This window comes from Leuciscus leuciscus (genome assembly GCF_965113295.1).
Source record: "Leuciscus leuciscus genome assembly, chromosome: 11".
NCBI classification, from domain to species: domain Eukaryota; kingdom Metazoa; phylum Chordata; class Actinopteri; order Cypriniformes; family Leuciscidae; genus Leuciscus; species Leuciscus leuciscus.
In genome coordinates this window covers 15936781-15964755 of record NC_138735.1, presented here as the reverse complement: position 1 = coordinate 15964755, position 27975 = coordinate 15936781, and the positions used below count along the sequence as shown (strand labels likewise).

The 27975-nt window shown below is 35.2% G+C and overlaps 2 protein-coding genes across 2 annotated transcripts in view; both read right to left on the bottom strand.

Moving 5' to 3' along the window:
* Positions 1–46: 46 nt before the first annotated feature.
* Positions 47–25993, bottom strand: LOC309509903 (B-cell receptor CD22-like). The gene is made up of 8 exons (XM_082184892.1): positions 25957–25993; positions 3785–3867; positions 3088–3486; positions 2598–2912; positions 2175–2438; positions 1971–2061; positions 1061–1142; positions 47–451 (listed from the first exon to the last, which is right to left on the bottom strand). The coding sequence occupies exons 2-8, from the start codon at positions 3855–3857 to the stop codon at positions 191–193; spliced, it is 1485 nt and encodes a 494-aa protein (XP_082041018.1). The 5' UTR covers positions 3858–3867; positions 25957–25993; the 3' UTR covers positions 47–190.
* LOC309509902 (sialic acid-binding Ig-like lectin 13) overlaps positions 21134–27975 on the bottom strand; it is an 88620-nt gene continuing 81778 nt past the window's right edge. Inside the window, exons 2-8 of the mRNA XM_082184891.1 lie at positions 25584–25672; positions 24887–25285; positions 24404–24721; positions 23989–24252; positions 23784–23874; positions 22856–22937; positions 21134–21537 (exon numbers count right to left, since the gene is read on the bottom strand). Of these exons, the coding sequence (XP_082041017.1) occupies positions 21280–21537; positions 22856–22937; positions 23784–23874; positions 23989–24252; positions 24404–24721; positions 24887–25285; positions 25584–25662 (1491 nt within the window). The 5' untranslated portion in view covers positions 25663–25672 and the 3' untranslated portion in view covers positions 21134–21279. The remainder of the gene's footprint in view (positions 21538–22855; positions 22938–23783; positions 23875–23988; positions 24253–24403; positions 24722–24886; positions 25286–25583; positions 25673–27975) is intronic.

The window sequence follows — 27975 nt, the reverse complement described above, 5'->3', positions numbered from 1 at the left end:
CACCCCACCCCCACCCCATGAAAATAGAGAGAAATGCAGTCACTCATTGTTTTTAATTATATACTTTTATTCATCAGAAAATATAAAGCTAAAATAGGAGTATATTTGTTCACATGAGAAGACATATAGCCTAGCATATATAAGCATAAAGAAATAAAACTGTCCTTTTTTTGCTATGAGATGTAAAAAATTATTTTTTCACCTGAGCATAAATGTTCTCTGGCACAACACTAATGGCTTTTGGTTTTTTGTGTATCATGTGGACCTGAGCATATACTACATCTGAACCTCTTTCATGGTTGTCTTCTTCAGTTTGGTCTTTTCCTCTATTGTGGTCGGACTGAGTCATGAACTCACACACACTATAATCATCAGAGATCTTGTTGTCCTGGGTGGTTACGGTGTGGACATCATCGTATATGGAATTCCTGTCAATAGTTTCGTCCTGTGCCTAAAAATTAAAACAAAAACATTTGGTGTATAATATACCAGCATTTCAAACATGACAACTCTAGGAATAGTTAATGGTTATGACTATGTTCATGTATTTGGTTTTAACTGACTAGAACTGCTAAGCACGCTGCTGCTGCTGTAGAGTATGGACTTGCTACTGCTAATAGATACATAGACATGCTATATATGAATAAAACATTTACCGTTTACTGCACTTTGTTATTCTTCTAGCTATTTATGAATTAGAAGTCTTGCACATTCACAGGTAATAGCTTACTTCCACCTTGCAAAATAAGGTGTAACCAGACTATTTAAATGTTGAGCAAGCTAGCAAGCTCAAGGCCAATCAGTTTGTGCTACTGTAGTAAATTATGTGTTTGCTAGAAATTGCATGTATAGGACCTATCAGCCTGCACCATCTAGAGTTTCGTGACTGAACTATGCGATTTAATTTGAAAATAAATTGAATTTAGTTCTATTAGATGTGCATTAGAAATATATTATTAAGAGAGGCAGAATGTGCAGGGCCACAATTGAGAGCATCTGCTTTATGACAATGATCTATTAAAATGGTTCTGTGGTTGTTTGTGCAGTGGTGTGAACTGACTGGTGTTTGAGGAAGTTCAAAAACCTGATGCAAGGAATCTTTGTCTCCAACAATGTCTCCCCTGTGTGTCTTTATCCTGGTCCTGTGAGAGGAAATTAATAATTCAACTGAATTAAACTCAATCATTTTAATAAATGAATACATTTAAATGTAAATATTATTTAAATCATTAACAAACATCACTAAGAACAGCTTCTTAATGATGAGCTACAATCATTTATTTCTGTAGATTCACCACAACCTCCTGAACTGAAACCCACTGATCTGATAGTGATGGAGAACACAACAGTCAGTCTGAGCTGCTCTGCTGAAGCCCCCTGCCCCAAACAACCTCCTACAATATCCTGGTCCAACATCCCTGAATCTGCCCACATTACAACACAGTTACAGGAGAAACCTGATAAAACCCAGTCAGTGTTTTCAAACATGACCTTCAAAGCTTCATACATGGATCACAGAAAGAACATCTCCTGCAATGTTACATATCCAAGAAAAACATCTGAAGACTCAACTGTGGAGACCACCGTGACGCTACAAATCTGGTGTAAGTGATTAGACTGCTTACTTCCTTTAACATACCCTGTGCGTGCTTAAATGCACTTCGGTGTTTAGCTTCCTAGAAATGTCTAATGCACAGGGTTTTTAATGCTTTTCCTATTTATGTGCTTGTGTTTCTCCAAAAGAAACTCGCATCACCGTCAATCCATCTGCTTAAATGCACAAAGTGCTGCTTAAACAGAAGTGCTTTAATAGCTGATCTGATCACTGTATGAAGTCAAACACTAGCAACTCTCATAACAGTGAATGAGGCTTAAACTAACACAAGCACAATATTGAGTATATCTTAAAACTGGCTCTTTCAAAATGACATCAACGATGATTAAGTAACTGAAAGTGTTACTTAATTTACCTTGCACAAAACCCAAGAGCAGAGAGCATGAGAATTGCCACAATTCCTCCCACACAACCAGCAATCAGAGGCATAAAGTGTCCATCTTGTCCTATAGGATGTGAAACAATTGTAATTCCACCAGAATGTTGTATTTCAATATAATCTTCATTGCCTTTAATCTGTAAATGACCTTGTTCTTTACATGAGACTGTATAAACTCACCTTCAACTGTGAGCTGGATCTCTGCTGATGACTGTTTTCCAAGTTCATTCTGTGCAGTGCAGGAATACCATCCTGCATTATTATGAGTTCCAGTGAAGGTAATCTGCTTTCCCTGGGCTATTGGAATCTCCTGTCCATGTTTGTACCAGGTGTAGTTCATCTCTCTTGATGGACTAGCTTTGCTTTTGCAGGTCAAAGTCACATTAGTGCCAACAGAGACTGAAGCAGATGGATCGACGGTGATGCGAGTTTCTTTTGGAGAAACTTTGACAGAAACACAAGCATATAAATAGGAAAAGCATTAAAACACCTGTGCATTAGACATTTCTAGGAAGCTAAACACCAAATACTGTTTAAGCAACACTTTGTGCATTTAAGTACGCACAGGGTATGTTAAAGGAAGTAAGCAGTCTAATCTCTTACACAGGACTTGTAGCATCACAGTGGTCTCCACAGTTGAGTCTTCAGATGTTTTTCTTGGATATGTAACATTGCAGGAGATGTTCTTTCTGTGATCCATGTATGAAGCTTTGAAGGTCATGTGTGAAAACACTGACTGGGTTTTATCAGGTTTCTCCTGTAACTGTGTTGTAATGTGGGCAGATTCAGGGATGTTGGACCAGGATATTGTAGGAAGTTGTTTGGGGCAGGGGGCTTCAGCAGAGCAGCTCAGACTGACTGTTGTGTTCTCCATCACTATCAGATCAGTGGGTTTAAGTTCAGGAGGTTGTGGTGAATCTACAGACATAAATGATTGTAGCTCATCATTAAGCAGCTGTTCTTAGTGATGTAAGTTAATTATGTGAATAATATTTACATTTAAATGTATTTATTTATTAAGTTTATCAAGTGACTTACAAGTGAAGGAAAGCATAAGAACCTGTATGTTAAAGACAATAGAGATGACGTTTACCTTTGACAGTGATCCTCACAGTCTTTCTTGAATCATCTCTATCGGGGTTAAACGTTGCTCTGAACACATTTGGCTCCATTTCCAGTCTGAAGTAGTAAAGATCTGAATGATTCATCATGATGTTATAGAAGACAGTTGTGCAGTTCCTCTCACTGAAATTTCCAGTCATCTTTATGTCACTAAATCCTCGTATGATGTTTTTGCTGCTATTAAAAGCTATGAAACTGTTGTCATTAGCAAACTGTGATATATTTTTTAGCCAGATCCCATTCATAGATTTTGTCTTGATACGTTTGTCCTCAAAATTGGAGATGTTGAATGTACAAGGAATCTGCACACAAGAGCCTGTCAGAGCTGTTACTGTCTCAGGCATCTCTGCAGAGTAGATATTATTATCAGCTGAAACATACAAACACATTAGTGCATTATAATTTAAACCTTAGAGAGGTCTAAACCTTAAAATAAAGGTTTTAAAGATTTTTTTCATACTGCTCTTGCATACAACAAACACTGACACATAGAAAAGTCGAGCTCCAAAAAGGAGAAAACAGTACCATAAAAAGTAATTATGATAAGGGTCTTTGCTCGATACATTTTCTTGTTCTTTGCCAATTACATGCTTGCACACTATTTGTCCTCTTGTATCAATAGAGGTTTAGCTGGTAAATGTGATAAACTGACTGTATTATGGACCAACCTGAGTGAGTGTGTAGAAACACAGAGCTGATGATGATGATGATGATGAAGGACATGATCTGGAACACAGACATCACTGGAGCTCTGACACAAACAGGAAATAACCTAAATATACTTGTGTGCCAAAAAAAAAAAAAAACACACACAACCAATTGATTTACCACAACTGTAATCAATTAATTGTACCTTCAGCTTGTGTGTTATTACAGTGTTTAACTAAAGAGATTTAAAGATTTAATCACAGCAGACTCTTCCATGATTAATATCTTTATGAAATAAATAAGTGTTGTCTTATTATGAACTCAATGTTTACAATATATTTCTTGTGATTTATAGTTTTAAAAATGTCAGTTCACAAGAGACAAGCCTTACCTCAGAGCAGTGCAGTCAAAGAAAAGCAGAAGTTCATGAGAATGTCTTCCTTTATACAAGATCTCGACGTGACGTCCTCTTGACGATCTCCCAGCAGCACTACAGGACGAGATATTACAATCAGCCTTTGTTCATTCTGTGCTTATGTTTGTCATTTGTTCAAAGATGATGGAAACCATAACACAAAAATATGCAGATAAACTAATACAGTAATAATGTTTTAGGGTCATATCAAACAAGGAAAGGCAATGCATGAATGTTTGTTTGATATTATTGATAAATGTTATCATTTGCACACTCATTCATTGCTTATTGTGTACTCTGTTATTGTTAACTTATTTTTCAGTGCTCATCAAGAAAACTAACTATAACTATACTAACCAACCATGACACATCTATTGAATGCAGGGGAGCTTCTGTGGTCAATGTGACTGGTGCAAAAGACTGCAACACTTAAACCCACAAATTTACACCATTTTTAGACTGAATGCTGGCTCATGAGATATGGATGTGGTGTAAAATTGTAATAAAAAAAATAAAGAACTGAAACCCAAAGTATCTAAAGGTGTCTCATTATGCTAGTTGGTTTAAATACCTCTGACCATCCCCTGGAATACAAGACACTAAGAGCCTTTAAAAGCTGCTGTATGAATTTTTTTGACTGTACTAAAGTATAAAAATATCATCATGTGTTTGCAATTATTTAGAAAAAACAAACAAAACATGATAAGTTCACAGACTTGTTTCTCTAAAAAAACAATGCTACAGCCAGTTCAACCAGAAAGACTCGAGAGTAGGGTTGGGTATTGGTTGGGTTTTATCCGATACCAGTACCTACTCGGTATTTTTCAAATGGTTCCAGTGCTTAAACAGTTCTTAAACCGGTACTTAAGAAAACGAAACCGCACACACTTTATCAACAAAAAAATAATAATACCTGTGTGTGTTTTCTGAAAAAGATTTTCTGATTTCTGATAAAATTAAAAATTGTGCTGATGTAGCCGAAAACACTTAAGTTAAGATCAAAATGTTGTCTTCTCATATTATTTATATATATATATATATATTAGACTTTTACAAAACAGAGAAATATCTGACACTGAGCAGAAATATTTAACACACATAGTATAGCCTCATATAAATATACTTGATATACTTCATACTTGATATGCAAGATTTGCAGTTGGCATTAAAATACTAGACTTACCCGAAGAGGAACACTGCAGCTGAACTTGAACTTTAGTCAAGAGTGTCAGAGGTTTTGGGTTCTAATCCGCATTCGTAGGTTTTTTTGTTTTTTGTTTTGTTTTTTTGTTTTTATTAAACCGATTATGCTCATCAGTGGTTGTATATCAAGCAGGGACACTTTGTGTGCATTATATGTTGTGATTTCACCAGAACGAATAGATATATGAGGCGTCTAGGGCCTAAATCGAACTTCATTCACGCACACATAAAACGGTTGCATACACATAAGTAGTCACACATAACTGGCATGAAGTTGGTTTGACGTTGGACGTTCGATATTCGCATATTTAGGGACCGTCTCAAAATTACATGCGACATTGGTATAAACGTTTCTAACTTCAATAGCATTTGAAGACAGTGACTTACAGTCATAAAACCAACTGTACATTGTTCATCTAGGTGTCAGGTATGATGCACACCTTTTAGATTTTTGATATTTATGACAATAAACTGCTAAATCATATGCAAATATTGTTATGTATTTCACTACTGTATGGGATCATACACAAAATATGACAATATTTAAAGCTCAATAGCATTTGAAGACAATGACTTACAGTCATAAAACCAACTGTACATTGTTCATCTAGGTGTCAGGTATGATGCACACCTTTTAGATTTTTCATATTTATGACAATAAACTGCTAAATCATATACAAATATTGTTATGTATTTCACTACTGTATGGGATCATACACAAAATATGACAATATTTAAAGCTCAATAGCATTTGAAGACAATGACTTACAGTCATAAAACCAACTGTACATTGTTCATCTAGGTGTCAGGTATGATGCACACCTTTTAGATTTTTGATATTTATGACAATAAACTGCTAAATCATATGCAAATATTGTTATGTATTTCACTACTGTATGGGATCATACACAAAATATGACAATATTTAAAGCTCAATAGCATTTGAAGACAATGACTTACAGTCATAAAACTAACTGTACATTGTTCATCTAGGTGTCAGGTATGATGCACACCTTTAGATTTTTCATATTTATGACAATAAACTGCTAAATCATATACAAATATTGTTATGTATTTCACTACTGTATGGGGTCATACACAAAATATGACAATATTTAAAGCTCAATAGCATTTGAAGACAATGACTTACAGTCATAAAACCAACTGTACATTGTTCATCTAGGTGTCAGGTATGATGCACACCTTTTAGATTTTTCATATTTATGACAATAAACTGCTAAATCATATACAAATATTGTTATGTATTTCACTACTGTATGGGATCATACACAAAATATGACAATATTTAAAGCTCAATAGCATTTGAAGACAATGACTTACAGTCATAAAACTAACTGTACATTGTTCATCAAGGTCTCAGGTATGATGCACACCGTTTAGATTTTTGATATTTATGACAATAAACTGCTAAATCATATGCAAATATTGTTATGTATTTCACTACTGTATGGGATCATACACAAAATATGACAATATTTAAAGCTCAATAGCATTTGAAGACAATGACTTACAGTCATAAAACCAACTGTACATTGTTCATCTAGGTGTCAGGTATGATGCACACCTTTTAGATTTTTGATATTTATGACAATAAACTGCTAAATCATATGCAAATATTGTTATGTATTTCACTACTGTATGGGATCATACACAAAATATGACAATATTTAAAGCTCAATAGCATTTGAAGACAATGACTTACAGTAGTGAAATACATAACAATATTTGCATATGATTTAGCAGTTTATTGTCATAAATATCAAAAATCTAAACGGTGTGCATCATACCTGACACCTAGATGAACAATGTACAGTTGGTTTTATGACTGTAAGTCATTGTCTTCAAATGCTATTGAGCTTTAAATATTGTCATATTTTGTGTATGATCCCATACAGTAGTGAAATACATAACAATATTTGCATATGATTTAGCAGTTTATTGTCATAAATATCAAAAATCTAAAAGGTGTGCATCATACCTGACACCTTGATGAACAATGTACAGTTGGTTTTATGACTGTAAGTCATTGTCTTCAAATGCTATTGAGCTTTAAATATTGTCATATTTTGTGTATGATCCCATACAGTAGTGAAATACATAACAATATTTTCATATGATTTAGCAGTTTATTGTCATAAATATCAAAAATATAAAAGGTGTGCATCATACCTGAGACCTTGATGAACAATGTACAGTTAGTTTTATGACTGTAAGTCATTGTCTTCAAATGCTATTGAGCTTTAAATATTGTCATATTTTGTGTATGATCCCATACAGTAGTGAAATACATAACAATATTTGCATATGATTTAGCAGTTTATTGTCATAAATATCAAAAATATAAAAGGTGTGCATCATACCTGAGACCTTGATGAACAATGTACAGTTAGTTTTATGACTGTAAGTCATTGTCTTCAAATGCTATTGAGCTTTAAATATTGTCATATTTTGTGTATGATCCCATACAGTAGTGAAATACATAACAATATTTGCATATGATTTAGCAGTTTATTGTCATAAATATCAAAAATCTAAACGGTGTGCATCATACCTGACACCTTGATGAACAATGTACAGTTGGTTTTATGACTGTAAGTCATTGTCTTCAAATGCTATTGAGCTTTAAATATTGTCATATTTTGTGTATGATCCCATACAGTAGTGAAATACATAACAATATTTGCATATGATTTAGCAGTTTATTGTCATAAATATCAAAAATATAAAAGGTGTGCATCATACCTGAGACCTTGATGAACAATGTACAGTTAGTTTTATGACTGTAAGTCATTGTCTTCAAATTCTATTGAGCTTTAAATATTGTCATATTTTGTGTATGACCCCATACAGTAGTGAAATACATAACAATATTTGCATATGATTTAGCAGTTTATTGTCATAAATATCAAAAATATAAAAGGTGTGCATCATACCTGAGACCTTGATGAACAATGTACAGTTGGTTTTATGACTGTAAGTCATTGTCTTCAAATTCTATTGAGCTTTAAATATTGTCATATTTTGTGTATGACCCCATACAGTAGTGAAATACATAACAATATTTGCATATGATTTAGCAGTTTATTGTCATAAATATCAAAAATATAAAAGGTGTGCATCATACCTGAGACCTAGATGAACAATGTACAGTTGGTTTTATGACTGTAAGTCATTGTCTTCAAATGCTATTGAGCTTTAAATATTGTCATATTTTGTGTATGATCCCATACAGTAGTGAAATACATAACAATATTTGCATATGATTTAGCAGTTTATTGTCATAAATATCAAAAATCTAAAAGGTGTGCATCATACCTGACACCTAGATGAACAATGTACAGTTAGTTTTATGACTGTAAGTCATTGTCTTCAAATGCTATTGAGCTTTAAATATTGTCATATTTTGTGTATGATCCCATACAGTAGTGAAATACATAGCAAAATTTTATATGATTTAGCAGTTTATTGTCATAAATATCAAAAATCTAAAAGGTGTGCATCATACCTGACACCTAGATGAACAATGTACAGTTAGTTTTATGACTGTAAGTCATTGTCTTCAAATGCTATTGAGCTTTAAATATTGTCATATTTTGTGTATGATCCCATACAGTAGTGAAATACATAACAATATTTGCATATGATTTAGCAGTTTATTGTCATAAATATCAAAAATATAAAAGGTGTGCATCATACCTGACACCTAGATGAACAATGTACAGTTAGTTTTATGACTGTAAGTCATTGTCTTCAAATTCTATTGAGCTTTAAATATTGTCATATTTTGTGTATGATCCCATACAGTAGTGAAATACATAACAATATTTGCATATGATTTAGCAGTTTATTGTCATAAATATCAAAAATCTAAACGGTGTGCATCATACCTGACACCTTGATGAACAATGTACAGTTAGTTTTATGACTGTAAGTCATTGTCTTCAAATGCTATTGAGCTTTAAATATTGTCATATTTTGTGTATGACCCCATACAGTAGTGAAATACATAACAATATTTGTATATGATTTAGCAGTTTATTGTCATAAATATGAAAAATCTAAAAGGTGTGCATCATACCTGACACCTAGATGAACAATGTACAGTTAGTTTTATGACTGTAAGTCATTGTCTTCAAATGCTATTGAGCTTTAAATATTGTCATATTTTGTGTATGATCCCATACAGTAGTGAAATACATAACAATATTTGTATATGATTTAGCAGTTTATTGTCATAAATATCAAAAATCTAAAAGGTGTGCATCATACCTGACACCTAGATGAACAATGTACAGTTGGTTTTATGACTGTAAGTCATTGTCTTCAAATGCTATTGAGCTTTAAATATTGTCATATTTTGTGTATGATCCCATACAGTAGTGAAATACATAACAATATTTGTATATGATTTAGCAGTTTATTGTCATAAATAACAAAAATCTAAAAGGTGTGCATCATACATGACACCTAGATGAACAATGTACAGTTGGTTTTATGACTGTAAGTCATTGTCTTCAAATGCTATTGAGCTTTAAATATTGTCATATTTTGTGTATGATCCCATACAGTAGTGAAATACATAACAATATTTGCATATGATTTAGCAGTTTATTGTCATAAATATCAAAAATCTAAAAGGTGTGCATCATACCTGACACCTAGATGAACAATGTACAGTTGGTTTTATGACTGTAAGTCACTGTCTTCAAATGCTATTGAAGTTAGAAACGTTTATACCAATGTCGCATGTAATTTTGAGACGGTCCCTAAATATGCGAATATCGAACGTCCAACGTCAAACCAACTTCATGCCAGTTCACACATACATGTATACTGCTGAATGCTCCAACTATATGAAATGCACAACGTCACATCTAAAGTCGCTCACGCACACACACACACACACACACACACACACACACACATGCAAACTCTACACACACACACGAGACGCACGGAACTCTCCGCGCACATACTCATCTGAGACGCGAGCACACACACACACAAACTCTCCGCGCACATATAAGCCAAGAGGCTCAGAAATACGCCATAGATTAATCGCGTTTAAAGCCAAACGCCGTCAAATACGGCGTTTTAAACCGTATTGGACTCCGTAAAATACGCCGTTTTAATTACAAACGCCGTAAAAGACGCGCGAAATACGTAAATGACGGCGTTTTAGTGTATATGGAAAGCGCCGCTTTTTACGCCGTTCATCTCGCCATGTGACGCCGTAAAAAACGCCGTTTTGGTTACACAGAGCGCGCGCTATTTTACGGCGTTTTGCTTATAGTATAATGAGACACGCCCACTGATTTCCACAGCCAGTAAGTTTTGAACTGTTATCTCCCAATCAATGATGAACTGAGTCAGACCAGACGAATTCAGCACGGATCATTTAATCCAATTCTTATGCTCATATATGAGGAGTTATTAAACAAGGAAAAGAATCCAGGTCGTATTGGCTTAACTCGGCACATTTCCATCTAAGTGCTGAATAACACAAAATATTATAACCCATAGAATGCCCTATGAATTTGTGTGTTTTAAATAGGCCTATTTGAAAAAAATAAGACGAATGTATTTTTTGCTATTTCTAAAAAATGTGGCAGGTTTGGTATGTCTGTATAAGCTTCTCCTTTCAGAATTAAATAGTGTTCCGATTTTTGTAGGCTAATTAAATTCGTGTTTTATTCATATTACATTGATTATATATTCATTAAATACTTAGCATTATTACATTTCGTTATATCCAATATATTTTTGTAAAATGAAGATTCAAATATTTTGCCCTTTCGATCGTCCAGTTCATAGTGAAATAAACGACTTGGGGGAAAAAGTCAACTGTTTGTGGGTATAGAAGTTCAGTGAGTAAAGCCGTTTTTAAAATACGAATTTTGAAATAATTTCCGTCATTTTAAAAGATAAAACATAAGGTGCAAGGGGAGCAAACTCAGCAAATGACAATAAATAAATAAATAAAAATAACATAGCCTAGTTATTTCTTTCCCACATTTGAGTCATTATTAAAAGAAATGTAAATTATGCTTGCAACAATAGCTGTAGGTTAATTGGCCAGGGCCGGGTTTCCCGATAACGATGTATCTTAGCTCTTAAGAGCGCTTTCTACGTGCAAGGTTACGAACGCTCGCAGCAATTCCACGAGCGTTTCCCAAAAATGCACTTAACATGAACGCGCGAGAATGCGCTCTACGTGCTACTTAAAGGAACACTCCACCGTTTTTTGAAATAGGGCTTATTCACTTTCTTTCCTACATTTAGATAGGTGGGCAAATGCATTTTTGTCTCAGTGCATGCATTGTTTTAGTTTGACAGGGTCGGCGCTAGCTTAGCTTAGCACAATGAATGGAATCCTTTGTTGCCAGCTAGCATGTCCTGAGTAAAAGTGATATAAAATTTTTTAAAAACCCACCTAATTACTTCTTGTGGCCTGCGTATTCACAACAAGTACAAATAGTGATGCAGATTAACACTAGGCGATTTCCTAGGCAGATATTGACTTATATATTAAGGACTATATTAGGGGGAAGCACAGGCGAAGCACTGCTACTTGGGCGTGATATCTCTGCGCCCAAGTAGCAGTGCTTCGCCTGTGCTTCCCCCTAATATAGTCCCAAGTCAAAATCTGCATAGGAAATCGCCTAGTGTTAATCTGCATCGCTATTTGTACTCGTTGTGAATACGCAGGCCACAAGAAGTAATTAGGTGGGTTTTTTAAATTTTTTATATCACTTTTACTCAGGACATGCTAGCTGGCAACAAAGGATTCCATTCATTATGCTAAGCTAAGCTAGCGCCGACCCTGTCAAACTAAAACAATGCATGCACTGAGACAAAAATGCATTTGCCCACCTATCTAAATGTAGGAAAGAAGGTGAATAAGCCCTATTTCAAAAAACGGTGGAGTGTTCCTTTAAGAGTCGCTGTCCATTCGTGACGTGCTGAAACATAACCTTATATGGAACGTTTAACCTAATAATTGTCATCTGTTGTGGATTAGCAATCAAGACAAGTCTATATAAAGCACCTACAGGCGGAGGCACTGACAAAATAGCTAAAAAATAAAATAAAAAATAAAGATTCCTTTCAAAAAGATGAAATTAATGTCCTTTTAGACGAGATAGAGTGAAACAAAGATGTAATTTTTAACAGATTAAAAGGATTTATTTTATTTATTTTTTGTTCATTCATTTAATTTTGATTAAAATTATTAGATTAAATTATTTCTATTTTTTGTTTTGTTTTCTGACCTTTTTAATTATTTAATTTATACATTAATTTAACCAACAACAAAAAAAGAGTAATAAAGTGTACAATAAAGTACAATCAAACCTTATATTATAATCACATTGCATTTGAATAAAGTTAAAGGTGTAATCTGTCGGTTGTCCTGCAGGTGTCCTCATAAATCTGTCTTCTTACGATGAACTTGGTGATGTACGATTACTCCAGAGCACTCGTAGATCTACGAAGATTTTCAAGTGCTACTTAAGCTACGATGCTTTTGGGAAACAGACCGTAATATTAAGATCAGTCGTACGATCGTTTTTACGATCAACCCAGGGCTGCGTTTCCCAAAAGCATCGTAAGCCTAAGTTGATCGTAAAAACGATCGTACGACTGATCTTAATATTACGGTCTGTTTCCCAAAAGCATCGTAACTTAAGTAGCACTTAAAAATCATCGTAGATCTACGAGTGCTCTGAAGTAATCGTAAATCCCCAAGTGCATCGTAAGAAGACAGAGTTATGAGGTCACCTGCAGGACAACCGGCAGATTACACTTTTATCTAGATTTAATAGATTACACTGCAAAGTGAGTACAAATATAAGGTTTTGATTGTACTTTTTTATTGTACACTTTATTGTAGCCTACTTGTTTTTTGTTTAAATGAATGTATAAATTAAATAATAAAAAAGGGAAGAAAAAATACACATCTAAATTAAATGAATGAACAAAAACAAAAAAATCATAAAATAACGAAGTAATGTGGGAAATATGCTTCAAAGACTGGGCAAAATATGGATAAAAAAAAAAAAAAAAAAATCTGTCAATGACTTGCTGACGTGCACGAAAACCAGCCATGTATTGGGCATTTCTTGCAGACCACCTTCCCTGATCTTTGAACACCCCGGGTTGCAGTTAGTTTGCAATGTCTACCCAGATGTTTTGTTTTTCCTTATTTGTATGGTGTCCTTTAAATCTGTTAAAAATAACATCTTTGTTTCGCTCTATCTCCTGTAAAATTAGGCCTACATTAATTTCATCTTTTTTGAAAGGTATCTTTTTTTTTCTTTTTTTTTTTCATAAATTTTGTCAGTAGGCTATCTCCGCCTGAATGTAGACTTTAGACTTGTCTTGATTGCTAATCCACAGATGATGATTATTAGGTTAAATCTAATAATTAAGGCTAAACGTTCAGAATACGATTCCATATACGGTTATATTTCAGCACTTCGCGAATGGACAGCGACTCTTAAGTAGCACGTAAAACGCGTTCTCGCGCGTTCATGTTAAGTGCATTTTTGGGAAACGCTCGTGGAATTGCTGCGAGCGTTCGTAACCTTGCACGTAGAGAGCGCTCTGAAGAGCTAAGATACATCGTTATCGGGAAACCCGGCCCTGGATGAGTGTGATTGGCCTAATATTGTGTCCCAGACCGGCATTAAATAATTCGTGAATATTTGTAAAAATTCGTGGCTTGAAAGAGTTGGAAAATGGACAGTTCTGTCGATGTTTTGCCCAGGCAGGGTTAGTTAAGTAAAACTAAAACTATTAAAAACATTTAAATGCTAATCGAAATAAACCTGAAATAAAGGAAAATATAACTATTAGTTGAAAAACTTAAACTAAACGGACATGAGAATTATAATTTTTTTATCAACAAACTGGATTCATTTCGGGCGTATCCGGCGACTCAAAACGGGGGTTGGAGGTAACGAAAAAAAAAAAAAAAAAAAATTACACTGCCTACTGCAGGGGCGGCGCCAGAGAATTTTTAACGCATGTGCTGAGGGGGTGCTAGATCATTGACAGGGGAAGCAGCGCAAAACTTGGCCATTAATATTCAATTATTTTAATGATCACAATTCAAGTTTTATTAAATTGAACAAGCGCAACATTCAGCATTCAGCACAATCAAATATTCTAAAAGATGTAGGCTATTATTAATAATAATGTTATATCAACATAATATCTCGTTATTTCGACATAATATGTGTGCGTGCAACAAGCAAGATGTGCATTTGTAAATCCGGTGACGCGTGCATTGATTTTTATTAATAAACTAGTGTTTCTGACTGTCTGCTGCAAAGATGAAGTTGATGATCGCCATATTCGTAGTGAACGCGCCTGAGAGAAATGCACATAATGGATTACATAATCAGAGAGTAGCCTTTTCCTTTTTTTATTATTTTTTTTATTATTTCGTTTAAAGACATTTCAAGCTTTGTGTATTTGATGTATTTCTCATGTCTGTGTGAGGCATACACTGAGTTTCGTTAAGTTAGGATGAGATGCGCTCCAGTTCACGTGCAATGCAAGTGACAGCGCGGGCGCCTCCATGATTATATTGTCCATTATATTTGCTTATTCATTAAATCCAGACAATTGGTTGATGAAAAATTGATTAAAATTAAGATACAATTTATACAAAACGAAATTCACTTTAAAGAAAGGATTTCTACAAAACAAAACTTAATGAAGTGGTCAAAATCATGTCTGGCCCACTGCATGTCTCATATTGCACATCCTATCTTACTAGTGCTGTTCACTTTTCATAAATCAACATAAATGGAAAAAAAAATAACATTATAATATTTTAACAAATATGAAACTAAATGCGCTTATTTAATGGCTACAACAGTAGGCTATAGTAGGCCTAGACTCTCTATTTGTACAAATTGCTGCACATTCATTTAATTCTGAATTTTGCACACACAAGTTGAAAGGCATTTGTTCAAATCAAGTTCACGGATAATTGTGCGTGCATTTATTAATCATTATGATACTAAAATCATAACAAAGTGGGCTATGCTATGTACAAAACAAATCAGATGAGCCCAGAACGCAATTACACGTTAAGTATTTCCCCCCCATAGAAAACCATTATAAGAACGCTTAATGTGGCTTATTGCAGATTAGAATGTCCCCTTATTATGTCGAAATAACAAGATATTATGTCGATACTACAGCTGTGTCCACCATGGTCTCCACATTCTTGATCAGCGGAAACGATTTTTGCTTTTTTGGGATCTGACTGGCCAGCGTAGACTATTTGAAAAAGTTAAGCAAACTTTGTTGTCTTTTTGACATTTTTTCCCTGAGTGAAACGATCGAGGCTAACAGCAATCTCAAATAGCACAACAAGCGGGCAAGTCATGTGTCACCCATGCTCACATGTTCTGGCGTGTTCCGGCTCAAATTAAGCCCTGTGTGACACCCTTTTAAAATGTGAAAATCCTATTAATTTTGCTTTATTGATTTGAATGTTCTTTAATATTTTCTTTAATTTCAGTTTATTATTTAGCTTGGATTATTTTAATATATAAAATGAATAATTCCTTGGGAGCATACGAATTGGATTACCACAAATGATCCGTGCTGAATTCGTCTGGTCTGACTCAGTTCATCATTGATTGGGAGATAACAGTTCAAACTTACTGGCTGTGGAAATCAGTGGGCGTGTCTCATTATATTATAAGCAAAACGCCGTAAAATAGCGCGCGCTCTGTGCAACCAAAACGGCGTTTTTTACGGCGTCAAATGGCGAGATGAACGGCGTAAAAAGCGGCGCTTTCCATGCACACTAAAACGCCGTCAAATACGGCGTCATTGACGTATTTCGCGCGTCTTTTACGGCGTTTGTAATTACAACGGCGTATTTTGCGGCGTCCAATACGGTTTAAAACGCCGTATTTGACGGCGTTTGGCTTTAAACGCGATTAATTTATGGCGCATTTCTGAGCCTCTTGGCTTGCCATAACACACACACACTCACGCGCGCGTGCGCGCGGAGCACAGAGCGCGACGCACATACCGAGCGGAAAAGACCCGCTCATGAAAGCTGCCCGAGAATGAAACCTGACCGCCGAACATGGAGGGGCGGGACGGCATATTTCGGCCTTTTTAATAGCAGACGCAACAGGAAATCATTAAAACGAGGCAAAAAAAAAAGTGCTGCGTCAATTGCGTTATTTTTTTTTAACGCGTTAAACATTTCAAATTAATCGCAAAGATTAACGCGTTAATTCCCCCAGCCCTAATATATATATATATAAAATACTATAATAAGTGTTTTTTATATTGTCATAATTTTCAGTGTGATGACATACACATCAAACGAGACTGTGTCATAAAAAGTCTGTGTGTACTTCAATGAGGACATTACAACACTCGTCAAAGAAATTGAGGTTTGTATATGTACTTTTTGTAATGACCTAATCCCATTGCCAGCATGTATGTTACCAATATTTCAGTGAAACTGAACAAGGTGTTAATTATTATTTGATTGTTTTGGCTTTTGTTTTGGCTTAGGACTGCAATCCTGAAGAAGCTGAGAGAGGAATTTCTGAGACCACTCTGAGGCTTTTGTGATCCGTAAAGAAGGTGCTGGTGCTGAGGACGAGCCAGAGGATGTTGGAGTAGTGATATAGGGTGTGCAGCGGCATAGAAATATACACTAGATGTCGCCTTGGCTACGGTTTCTTTCCAATGAACTGCAGTAGCCAAGGTGACATCTAGTGTATATATCTATGCACCAGTCTGCACACACGTCACACAGCAGGATGCGCGTGCGCCCTCAGATCACTTGGACGTGGCTGTGTTCAAGAGTTAAAAACTATATAAATACTGTTCGTTTTCTCACACAAACCGTTCGTTTCGTGTATTAGGCCATCAATGTGTACTTACGATGGGGAATTGTTTCATTTGGACGATGGGGAATTGTTTTAATTTGGACTCTGTGCATGCTCTCTGAGATAGTGACCATAGACCTGCATTAAATGACAGACAAGAACGGTTCGACCTAAAAAGATAAAAACTGAAACTACTGCGGAAAAAAAAGACACCTACATCTTGGATGCCCTTGAGGTAAGCTAAAACATACCAAAATTTAATTTCAAAGTGAACTATCCCTTTAAGCTACCCTCAGAGTCTCAAATTCACGTTTGAATTCTTTCAAAAGGTACTGATGAATTTGGATGGCAGCAAGCTTTCCCCAAAGGTTCAGGCACAATGTTTCAGTGAATAGGACATTCACTTCTTGCCTAGATGTTTCCAACAACTGAAGGGAAACTTTAAAAACTTTTAAGACAGGGATGCCCTGAAAGGAATTTTTCGACGGACTGATGACACTAACTCCAGCATGCAAGAAACTGCACCTACAGTAATGCACCATTAGTGCTGTTGTAGCTCTGATATTCTTGACACGAGAGATGTTAGCCCTTGTGCTATAATTGACTCAGTCCAGGAACTTATCTGATGACTTGTTTTGCAGCAGAGCCGAGATTGTTATAGTCAAGAACAGTTCTTGGCCACTGTCAGCAACAGTGGAATGCTAACTTAATCCAGCACCAAAACTAAGATTGGACATTCTTGGTGGAGATCTTCTTTAGCTATGCAGCATACTCCACGGATAGCTTGACCAGGCAGCTGAGGCAGTGAGTAGGACACTTAGTTCTTGCCTAAATTTTGAAATGTGAAAACTTGTTATATGTTGAAAGAATGTTTTAGGAAGATGGGTACCAATTACATTCGTGTTTACAATTATTATTATTTTTCTTATCAAAGTTTCCTGATTGTTTATTTGTTCTACAAATATTTAGGAAGATGGGTACCAATTGTGTTCGTGTTTTAAAATCCTGATCAGAAAGCACAAATTACTGAACTATGCAGTGATATCAAAATGTGTACCTTGAAAATGTGAAAAGAATGTCTGATGTTTAAATTTGGATCCCTGTTACTTGACACACGTTTAAAACTAAAAAGTGTAACATGAGTAATAAGCATATAAAGTAGGGGAGACCGGGGACAGTTGCAACACTTTTTGCATTTCTCTCAGTTACTCAGAGACTATTTGGACTAGACCAACCAAATTTGTATATATTAAACTTGCATCTGTCTGCTAATTACCCATACCATTTAAAGATGATTATATATGACATATCGTTCACAGTATTTATTTGAATGGAAGAAGTCAGATGTTGCAACTGACCCCAACCCAGGGACGGTTGCAACATGTTAAAAATACCTTAAATTTCATTAATTAACTTAAGCTTTTTGTCTCAATGAGCATAGAATTCTGAAAATATTAACTGTTTTAGGCCTACTATAATATTATAGTATTATTTATTTCAATAATATTATTGTAGCCTATTATTTATTTATTTAGTCATATTTATCAAATAACAGTTATTGAGTTTTGTTAGTTTATGTGTAGAACATAGGCCTACATAGTTTCAGTGTGCAGGTGTTACAGATGCTATTCAATCTCTCCATATTTCAGTGTCAGACAGGAAGAATTTAACAATTTGCAATGCAACAAACTTTTATTAAACATGCAATTTATAACATGTTGCAACCGTCCCCAACCCTATCAGCCATGACAGAACATCATGTGCCTGCTAGACACACTGACTTTGACACATGCTAACCATGTCACTTAGAAGTCAACAAAACAATAATTCAAAAGAAGAAAGTTTTGATTAATTCATACAAAATTTCAGGACAGTATGACAAAAATATATCTCATGAAAAAATGTACTTTCATACCTCCAAAACAAGTTTTGTTCAATAAATGCAGCAGCAGATATTGAATATGTCTACTGTCTTCTTAGTGGGGGGAGGGTCTACTGCATGTGCAGTATGAGTGACATCACTCTAGCTTGTTTCTGATTGGAGAAAAATGACATGTTGCAACCATCCCCTGTTGCAACATGTCCCCGGTCTCCCCTACAGTTTGGAAGGATGCATAAAACTGTTGCATAAATTTTTAAAGTGCTGTATTATGTCCTGCTTGGATTTTATAGTTTCTTTTGTCAGACTGGATGTTTCTTTTGACATATGGAGCAATTGCACACAATAAATCTTTGAAAATGTAACATGTTTTTGACCGTTTTTCAATAGAATTAAGGAAATGTAAGAAAGCAAGTAACAACAATTTATTTAAAATGAGTAAAGTGTATTTAATATACAATCTTAAATCACAGTTCATCATTTTACATAATTATTTAATTAATTCACGTCAACTGAACATGATGTTTAAGCTTAAATAAAATTGTAACTTTTACGTTGGATTTATGTGATTAAATTGGATGGAAAATTGACATGTAATTGAAATACATAAGTTTTAACTTTTGGGGTTAAATATTTTTTTGAGTGTTCACTGCTCTACTATATTTGTTAGATTGATGAGAACAATGAGTTGCTATATTTTCACTGCTAGACTCACACAGATACATGTATTCTGTTATATTGATTGTTAACTTCTTTTATTCATCCACTGTAAATATTCATGTTGAATAAGATTAAAAAATGCTTTATGTCGTAACATCAAAATTACAATTTATTACTATATATTTGATCTGACTCCATTTGGTTACATGAGCAAAAGTGATACATTTGAGCTACAGACAAACATAAATTATTTTATTCACTTAACTTCATAAATACAAAAAAAAAAAAAAAAAAGTATACCAAATTATTTCCTCATTGTCACAAACACATTTTTTTTTTAGATGAATTCCTGTAACAGTTACTTGATTCAGTAAAACTCACAGGAACTCACAGTCAGCTACTGCAAACTCTCACCACTATACAATAGCAACTCAGATCTCACTGTTTCTGCTATTTACAGATAATATGTAACTTGATCACAGATAACTTGATCACCAACATGTTCATTATTTCACAGTTTAACTGTGAAATAATGAACATGTTGGTGATCAAGTTATAGCCCACATAAGACATAAAAATGTATTGTGTGCGAAAGAAAGGTAAAATATTAAAATCTGTAAAAATTCTTACCTCAGAAAAGTAGTTTCCCTTAGAAGTGCCTAAAACTGTCCTCTTTGTGCCAACAGCCTTTTAACATGTTTCATGACGTGACATTGCAAAACACCCCAGTGTAATGTCATCAAACAGGACGTTTTTTTTTCTGGGGAAATATAGGGGGCTAAGCCTTTGTAAATTTTTTTGTAAAATGCACTTTTCATGCACTTTTAGAGTAACGACGTGCTACTGCTACATGCTTCGACTTTAGCTAGCTTGCAACATCTACAGGTCAGGCAGCCTCACATAAACGTACTGAAGAACACATTTTTAATCATGACTAAAGTCTAAAGTATAGTGAAAACTTACTCTCTCTGTTCTAACTTACCACATAGCTTACATCTGTATGATTTCTCCAGTAAAGAGGATTTTCCTGTCCATTTATTTTTAGCTAGCAGTCTTAAACCACAGAAGTAGCCTATGTTAACCAATTGTACAAGTAGGCCGTTATGCATAAATTTTGTATCTTCTTTGACTATGAATTAACTATAATTAACTGACTGATTTAACTAATAGGACGTTAACAGTTAAAAAAACAAAGCCTTTCTAAAATAGGCCTATATAGCACATCTCTACTAGGAAGTATAATTTATTTAAAGAAATGCAACAACAGAACACCCCACCCCCACCCCATGAAAATAGAGAGAAATGCAGTCACTCATTGTTTTTAATGATATACTTTTATTTTTCAGAAAATATAAAGCTAAAAAAGGAATATATTTGTTCACATGAGAAGACATATAGCCTAGCATATATAAGCATAAAGAAATAAAAATGTATTTTTTTGCTGTGAGATGAATTTATTTTTTATTTTTTCACCTGAGCATAAATGTCCTCTGGCACAACACTGGCTTTTGTTTTTTTGCATATCATGTGGACCTGAGCATATACTACATCTGAACCTCTTTCATGATTGTCTTCTTCAGTTTGGTCTTTTCCTCTATTGTGGTCGGACTGAGTAATGAACTCACACACACTATAATCATCAGAGATCTTGTTGTCCTGGGTGGTTACGGTGTGGACATCATCATATGTGGAATTCCTGTCAATAGTTTCGTCCTGTGCCTAAAAATTAAAACAAAAACATTTGGTGTATATATACCAGCATTTCAAACATGACAACTCTAGGAATAGTTAATGGTTATGACTATGTTCATGTATTTGGTTTTAACTGACTAGAACTGCTAAGCACGCTGCTGTAGAGTATGGACTTGCTACTGCTAATAGATACATAGACATGCTATATATGAATAAAACATTTACCGTTTACTGCACTTTGTTATTCTTCAAGCTATTTATGAATTAGAAGTCTTGCACATTCACAGGAAATAGCTTACTTGCTACTTACTTGCTACTTGCTCAGACATTAGTTTCAGTAGTCATGTCAAAGCAATAACTAAATCAGGATATTATCATCTAAAAAATATTGCAAGAATTAGATGCTTTGTTTCCAGACAAGACTTAGAGAAACTTGTGCATGCTTTCATCACCAGCAGGGTGGATTATTGTAATGGACTCCTCACTGGCCTTCCCAAAAAGACCATAAGACAGTTAATATTTTGGGGATATTTAATTTAATTTTATCAATCAATAAATTCCTCTTGAAACAAACTTTGTTGTACTATTTTAATTTAATACTGTGAAGCTGCTTTAAATACAATCTGTATTGTGTAAAGCGCTATACAAATAAACTTGACTTGACTTGACAGTTGCAGCTCACGCTGCCGCTAGGATTCTGAGCAGAGAATTTTTAGCTATTATGCCAGCCGCAGCTGGAACCAGCTTCCAGAAGAGATCAGATGTGCTCCTACAGTGGTCACATTCAAATCCAGACTCAAAACACTTCTGTTTAGCTATGCATTTACTGAATGAGCACTGTGCCGCTGTTCGTCCGACTGTTTGTACTGTACTGTATTTTATTTTATTTTATTTTTCTAAACTGTTTTAATTATTCTTATTTCTTTTAATTATTTTAATTTCTCCTATGTAAAGCACTTTGAATTGCCATTGTGTATGAATTGTGATTATAAATAAACTTGCCTTGCCTTACTTTCACCTTGCAAAATAAGGTGTAACCAGACTATTTAAATGTTGAGCAAGCTAGCAAGCTCAAGGCCAATCAGTTTGTGCTACTGTAGTAAATTATGTGTTTGCTATTGCATGTAAAGGACCTATCAGCCTGCACCATCTAGAGTTTCATGACTGAACTATGCGATTTAATTTGAAAATAAATAGAATTTAGTTCTATTAGATATGTAGAAAGATATTATTAAGAGAGGCATACAGAATGTGCAGGGCCAGAATTGAGAGCATCTGCTTTATAGCAATGACAATGATCTATTAAAATGGTTGTGTGGTTGTTTGTGCAGTGGTGTGAACTGACTGGTGTTTGAGGAAGTTCAAAAACCTGATGCAAGGAATCTTTGTCTCCAACAATGTCTCCCCTGTGTGTCTTTATCCTGGTCCTGTGAGAGGAAATTAATAATTAAACTGAAAACTGCTCAATCATTTTGATAAATGAATACATTTAAATGTAAATATTATTTAAATAATTAACAAACATCACTAAGAACCGCTTCTTAATGATGAGCTACAATCATTTATTTCTGTAGATTCACCACAACCTCCTGAACTGAAACCCACTGATCTGATAGTGATGGAGAACACAACAGTCAGTCTGAGCTGCTCTGCTGAAGCCCCCTGCCCCAAACAACCTCCTACAATATCATGGTCCAACATCCCTGAATCTGCCCACAATACAACACAGTTACAGGAGAAACCTGATAAAACCCAGTCAGTGTTTTCACACATGACCTTCAAAGCTTCATACATGGATCACAGAAAGAACATCTCCTGCACTGCTACATATCCAAGAAAAACATCTGAAGACTCAACTGTGGAGACCACCGTGATGCTACAAGTCCTGTGTAAGAGAGACTGCTTTCTTCCTTTAACATAGCCCTGTGTGTACTTAAATGCACAAAGTGCTGCTTAAACAGTATTTGGTGTTTAGCTTCCTAGAAATGTCTAATGCACAGGTGTTTTACTGCTTTTCCTATTTATGTGCTTGTGTTTCTCCAAAAGAAACTGGCATCACCGTCGATCCATCTGCTTAAATGCACAAAGTGCTGCTTAAACAGAAGTGCTTTAATAGCTGATCTGATCACTGTATGAAGTCAAACACTAGCAACTCTCATAACAGTGAATGAGGCTTAAACTAACACAAGCACAATGCTGAGCACATCTTAAAACTGGCTCTTTCAAAATGACATCAACGATGATTAAGTACCTGAAAGTGTTACTTAATTTACCTTGCACAAAACACAAGAGCAGAGAGCATGAGAACTGCCACAATTCCTCCCACACAACCAGCAATCAGAGGCATAAAGTGTCCATCTTGTCCTATAGGATGTGAAACACTTTTAATTCCACCAGAATGTTGTATTTCAATAAAATCTTCATTGCCTTTAATCTGTAAATGACCTTGTTCTTTACATGTAGACTGTGTAAACTCACCTTCAACTGTGAGCTGGATCTCTGCTGATGACTGTTTTCCAAGTTTATTCTGTGCAGTGCAGGAATACCATCCTGTGTTATTATGAGTTCCAGTGAAGGTAATCTGCTTTCCCTGGGCTATTGGAATCTCCTGTCCACGTTTGTACCAGGTGTAGTTCATTTCTCTTGATGGACTGGCTTTGCTTTTGCAGGTCAAAGTCACATTAGTGCCAACAGAGACTGAAGCAGATGGATCGACGGTGATGCGAGTTTCTTTTGGAGAAACTTTGACACAAGCACATAAATAGGAAAAGCAGTAAAACACCTGTGCATTAGACATTTCTAGGAAGCTAAACACCAAATACTGTTTAAGCAGCACTTTGTGAATTTAAGCACGCACAGGGCTATGTTAAAGGAAGTAAGCAGTCTCTCTTACACCGGACTTGTAGCATCACGGTGGTCTCCACAGATGAGTCTTTAGATGTTTTTCTTGGATATGTAACATTGCAGGAGATGTTCTTTCTGTGATCCATGTATGAAGCTTTGAAGGTCATGTGTGAAAACACTGACTGGGTTTTATCAGGTTTCTCCTTTAACTGTGTTGTAATGTGGGCAGATTCAGGGATGTTGGACCAGGATATTGTAGGAGGTTGTTTGGGGCAGGGGGCTTCAGCAGAGCAGCTCAGACTGACTGTTGTGTTCTCCATCACTTCTTTCAGATCAGTGGGTTTCAGTTCAGGAGGTTGTGGGAAATCTACAGAAATAAATGATTGTAGCTCATCATTAAGAAGCTGTTCTAGTGATGTTTGTAAATAATATTTACATTTAAATGTATTCATTTATTTAATTTAACAAGTGACTTACAAGTGAAGGAAAGCATAAGAACCTGTATGTTAAAGACAATAGAGATGACGTTTACCTTTGACAGTGATCCTCACAGTCTTTCTTGAATCATCTCTATCAGGGTTAAACGTTGCTCTGAACACATTTGGCTCCATTTCCAGTCTGAAGTAGTAAAGATCTGAATGATTCATCATGATGTTATAGAAGACAGTTGTGCAGTTCCTCTCACTGATATTTCCAGTCATCTGTATGTCACTAAATCCTCTTATGATGTTTTTGCTGCTATTAAAAGCTATTAAACTGTCGTCATAAGCAAACTTTGATGTATTTTTTAGCCAGATCCCATTCATAGATTTTGTCTTGATACGTTTGTCCTCAAAATTGGAGATGTTGAATGTACAAGGAATCTGCACACAAGAGCCTGTCAGAGCTGTTACTGTCTCAGGCATCTCTGCAGAGTAGATATTATTATCAGCTGAAACATACAAACACATTAGTGCATTATAATTTAAACCTTAGAGAGGTCTAAGCCTTAAAATAAAGGTTTTAAAGATTTTTTTCATACTGCTCTTGCATACAACAAACACTGACACATAGGAAAGTCGAGCTCCAAAAAGGAGAAAACAGCACCATAAAAAGTAATCATGATAAGGGTCTTTGCTCGATACATTTTCTTGTTCTTTGCCAATTACATGCTTGCACACTATTTTTCCTCTTGTATCAGTAGAGCTTTAGCTGGTAAATGTGATAAACTGACTGTAATATGGACCAACCTGAGTGAGTGTGTAGAAACACAGAGCTGATGATGGTGATGATGATGATGATGAAGGACATGATCTGGAACACAGACATCACTGGAGCTCTGACACAAACAGGAAATAACCTAAATATACTTGTGTGCCAAAAAAAACACACAACCAATTGTTTTTACTGTCCACAACTGTAATCAATGAATTGTACCTTTAGCTTGTGTGTTATTACAGTGTTTAACTAAAGAGATTTAAAGATTTAATCACTGCAGACTCTTCCATGATTAATATCTTTATGAAATAAATAAGTGTTGTCTTATTATGAACTCAATGTTTACAATATATTTCTTGTGATTTATAGTTTTAAAAATGTCAGTTCACAAGAGACAAGCCTTACCTCAGAGCAGCGCAGTCAAAGAAAAGCAGAAGTTCATGAGAATGTCTTCCTTTATGCAAGATCTCTTAAACACTTAGTGACGTGACGTACTCTTGACGATCTCCCAGCAGCACTACAGGACGAGATATTACAATCAGTCTTTGTTCATTCTGTGCTTATGTTTGTCATTTGTTCAAAGAGGATGGAAACCATAACACAAAAATATGTAGATAAACTAATACAGTAATAATGTTTTAGGGTCATATCAAACAAGGAAAGGCAATGCATGAATGTTTCATTGATATTATTGATAAATGTTATCATTTGCACACTCATTCATTGCTTATTGTGTACTCTGTTATTGTTAACTTATTTTTCAGTGCTCATCAAGAAAACTAACTATAACTATACTAACTAACTAACCATGACACATCTATTGAATGCAGGGGAGTTTCTGTGCTCAATGTGACTGGTGCAAAAGACTGCAACACTTAAACCCACAAATTTACACCATTTTTAGACTGAATGCTGGCTCATGAGATATGGATGTTGTGTAAAATTGTAATAAAAAAAATAAAGAACTGAAACCCAAAGTATCTAAAGGGGTCTCATTATGCTAGTTGGTTTAAATACCTCTGACCATCCCCTGGAATACAAGACACTAAGAGCCTTTAAAGCTGCTGTATGAATTTTTTTGACTGTACTAAAGTATAAAAATATCATCATGTGTTTGCAATTATATATAAAAAAAAAAACATAAGTTCACAGACTTGTTTCTCTAAAAAAACAATGCTACAGCCAGTTCAACCAGAAAGACTCGAGAGGCAAAATCACGTAACAAAGCATACATTTATTAACAGCCCAGCAAGCAAGTATTGTGATATAAAGTTCTTTGGCGTAGTCTGTAACTCGCAATCCGAGGGCAGGGGCGCAGCCGACCCCCTGGGAGGTATGGGAAGGGACAATTCTGGTGGTGGTGGGGAGAATGGAGGTGAATGAAAACAGTGTTAATTTTGACAGCAAATTTTGATTTAGTTTTAGTCATAGTCTTTTGACTAAAATGCCATTTAGTTTTAGTCATATTTTAGACATCTCAATTGTTTTAGTTTTAGTCGACGAAATACAATAATATTTTAGTCGACTAAAATATAATGGGTTTAGTTAAATTGTAATGCATTCATTTAAAATTTCTCTCGGAGAAAACATCTATTAACCTGTTAATATGAATGATTTTAAAGTTTGAACATGCAATACAGATACAGATTTAACTATACTGTGACTTAAATATCTTAAAATTAAATAAAACCACTTTTCCTAAAGTAGAACACAGTGTTATTTTCAATGAATGATTTATGCAATCTTTATAACTACTTGCATACATCATTCTTTATTCCTTCAAGCAGACATATTTATTTGTATGAATTAAATGTAATTAATCCTTTTTAAAGCTATTAACGAGCAGTGAATGCTTTTCTCTTTTTCTTTTGTTGCTTGATCAATATTAAAGGGTAACTAAACACTAAACCAACTTTTTTTTAGTTAATGATCTGTAAGAATGGGGCTTTATTAGTGTTGTTCATTGATTCGAGTAACTTTTTTGACATTTGAGTATAAAGTGTTTTAATTCTACAATATATGGTATAAAAATGTCTGAGTGCTGCCCTCGTCAGTTTGAACGGTGGCTACTGCAGTTGAATTTTCCTATTGGATGTTTGTGGTACTGCGTGACGTAAGCGGTTCTCCGTGACGTAAGCAGGTTCCAGCTCACCATACCCTTGGTACGAGCTACCACGCATAGTATTGCATCAGTTAGGATAGCTTCAAGTTAGCGTAGATTTATCTGTATTTAGTACAGTGGTCAGGAGGGTACGTAGGTGTAGTGTTGCTGGTTGCAACAGCACTGCAGGACTGCATTGCTTTTCAGCAGACTTGGAAATTAGGTGCCAGTGGTTGCATGCACTTGGCCTGGAAGACCGTGAGTTCCCGCCTAGAGCTCAAGAGTGCAACCTGCATTTTACGCGGGATTGCTTCTCCAACGCA

Excerpts from the sequence above, each read along its gene's own strand:
- LOC309509903 (XM_082184892.1), bottom strand. The coding sequence starts at position 3,857 with ATGTCTGTGTTCCAGATCATGTCCTTCATCATCATCATCATCATCAGC. Across the intron at positions 3,487-3,784 it reads GTTTCTACACACTCACTCAG|CTGATAATAATATCTACTCT; the intron begins GTTGGTCCATAA and ends TGTATGTTTCAG. Across the intron at positions 2,062-2,174 it reads GATCCAGCTCACAGTTGAAG|GACAAGATGGACACTTTATG; the intron begins GTGAGTTTATAC and ends CACATCCTATAG.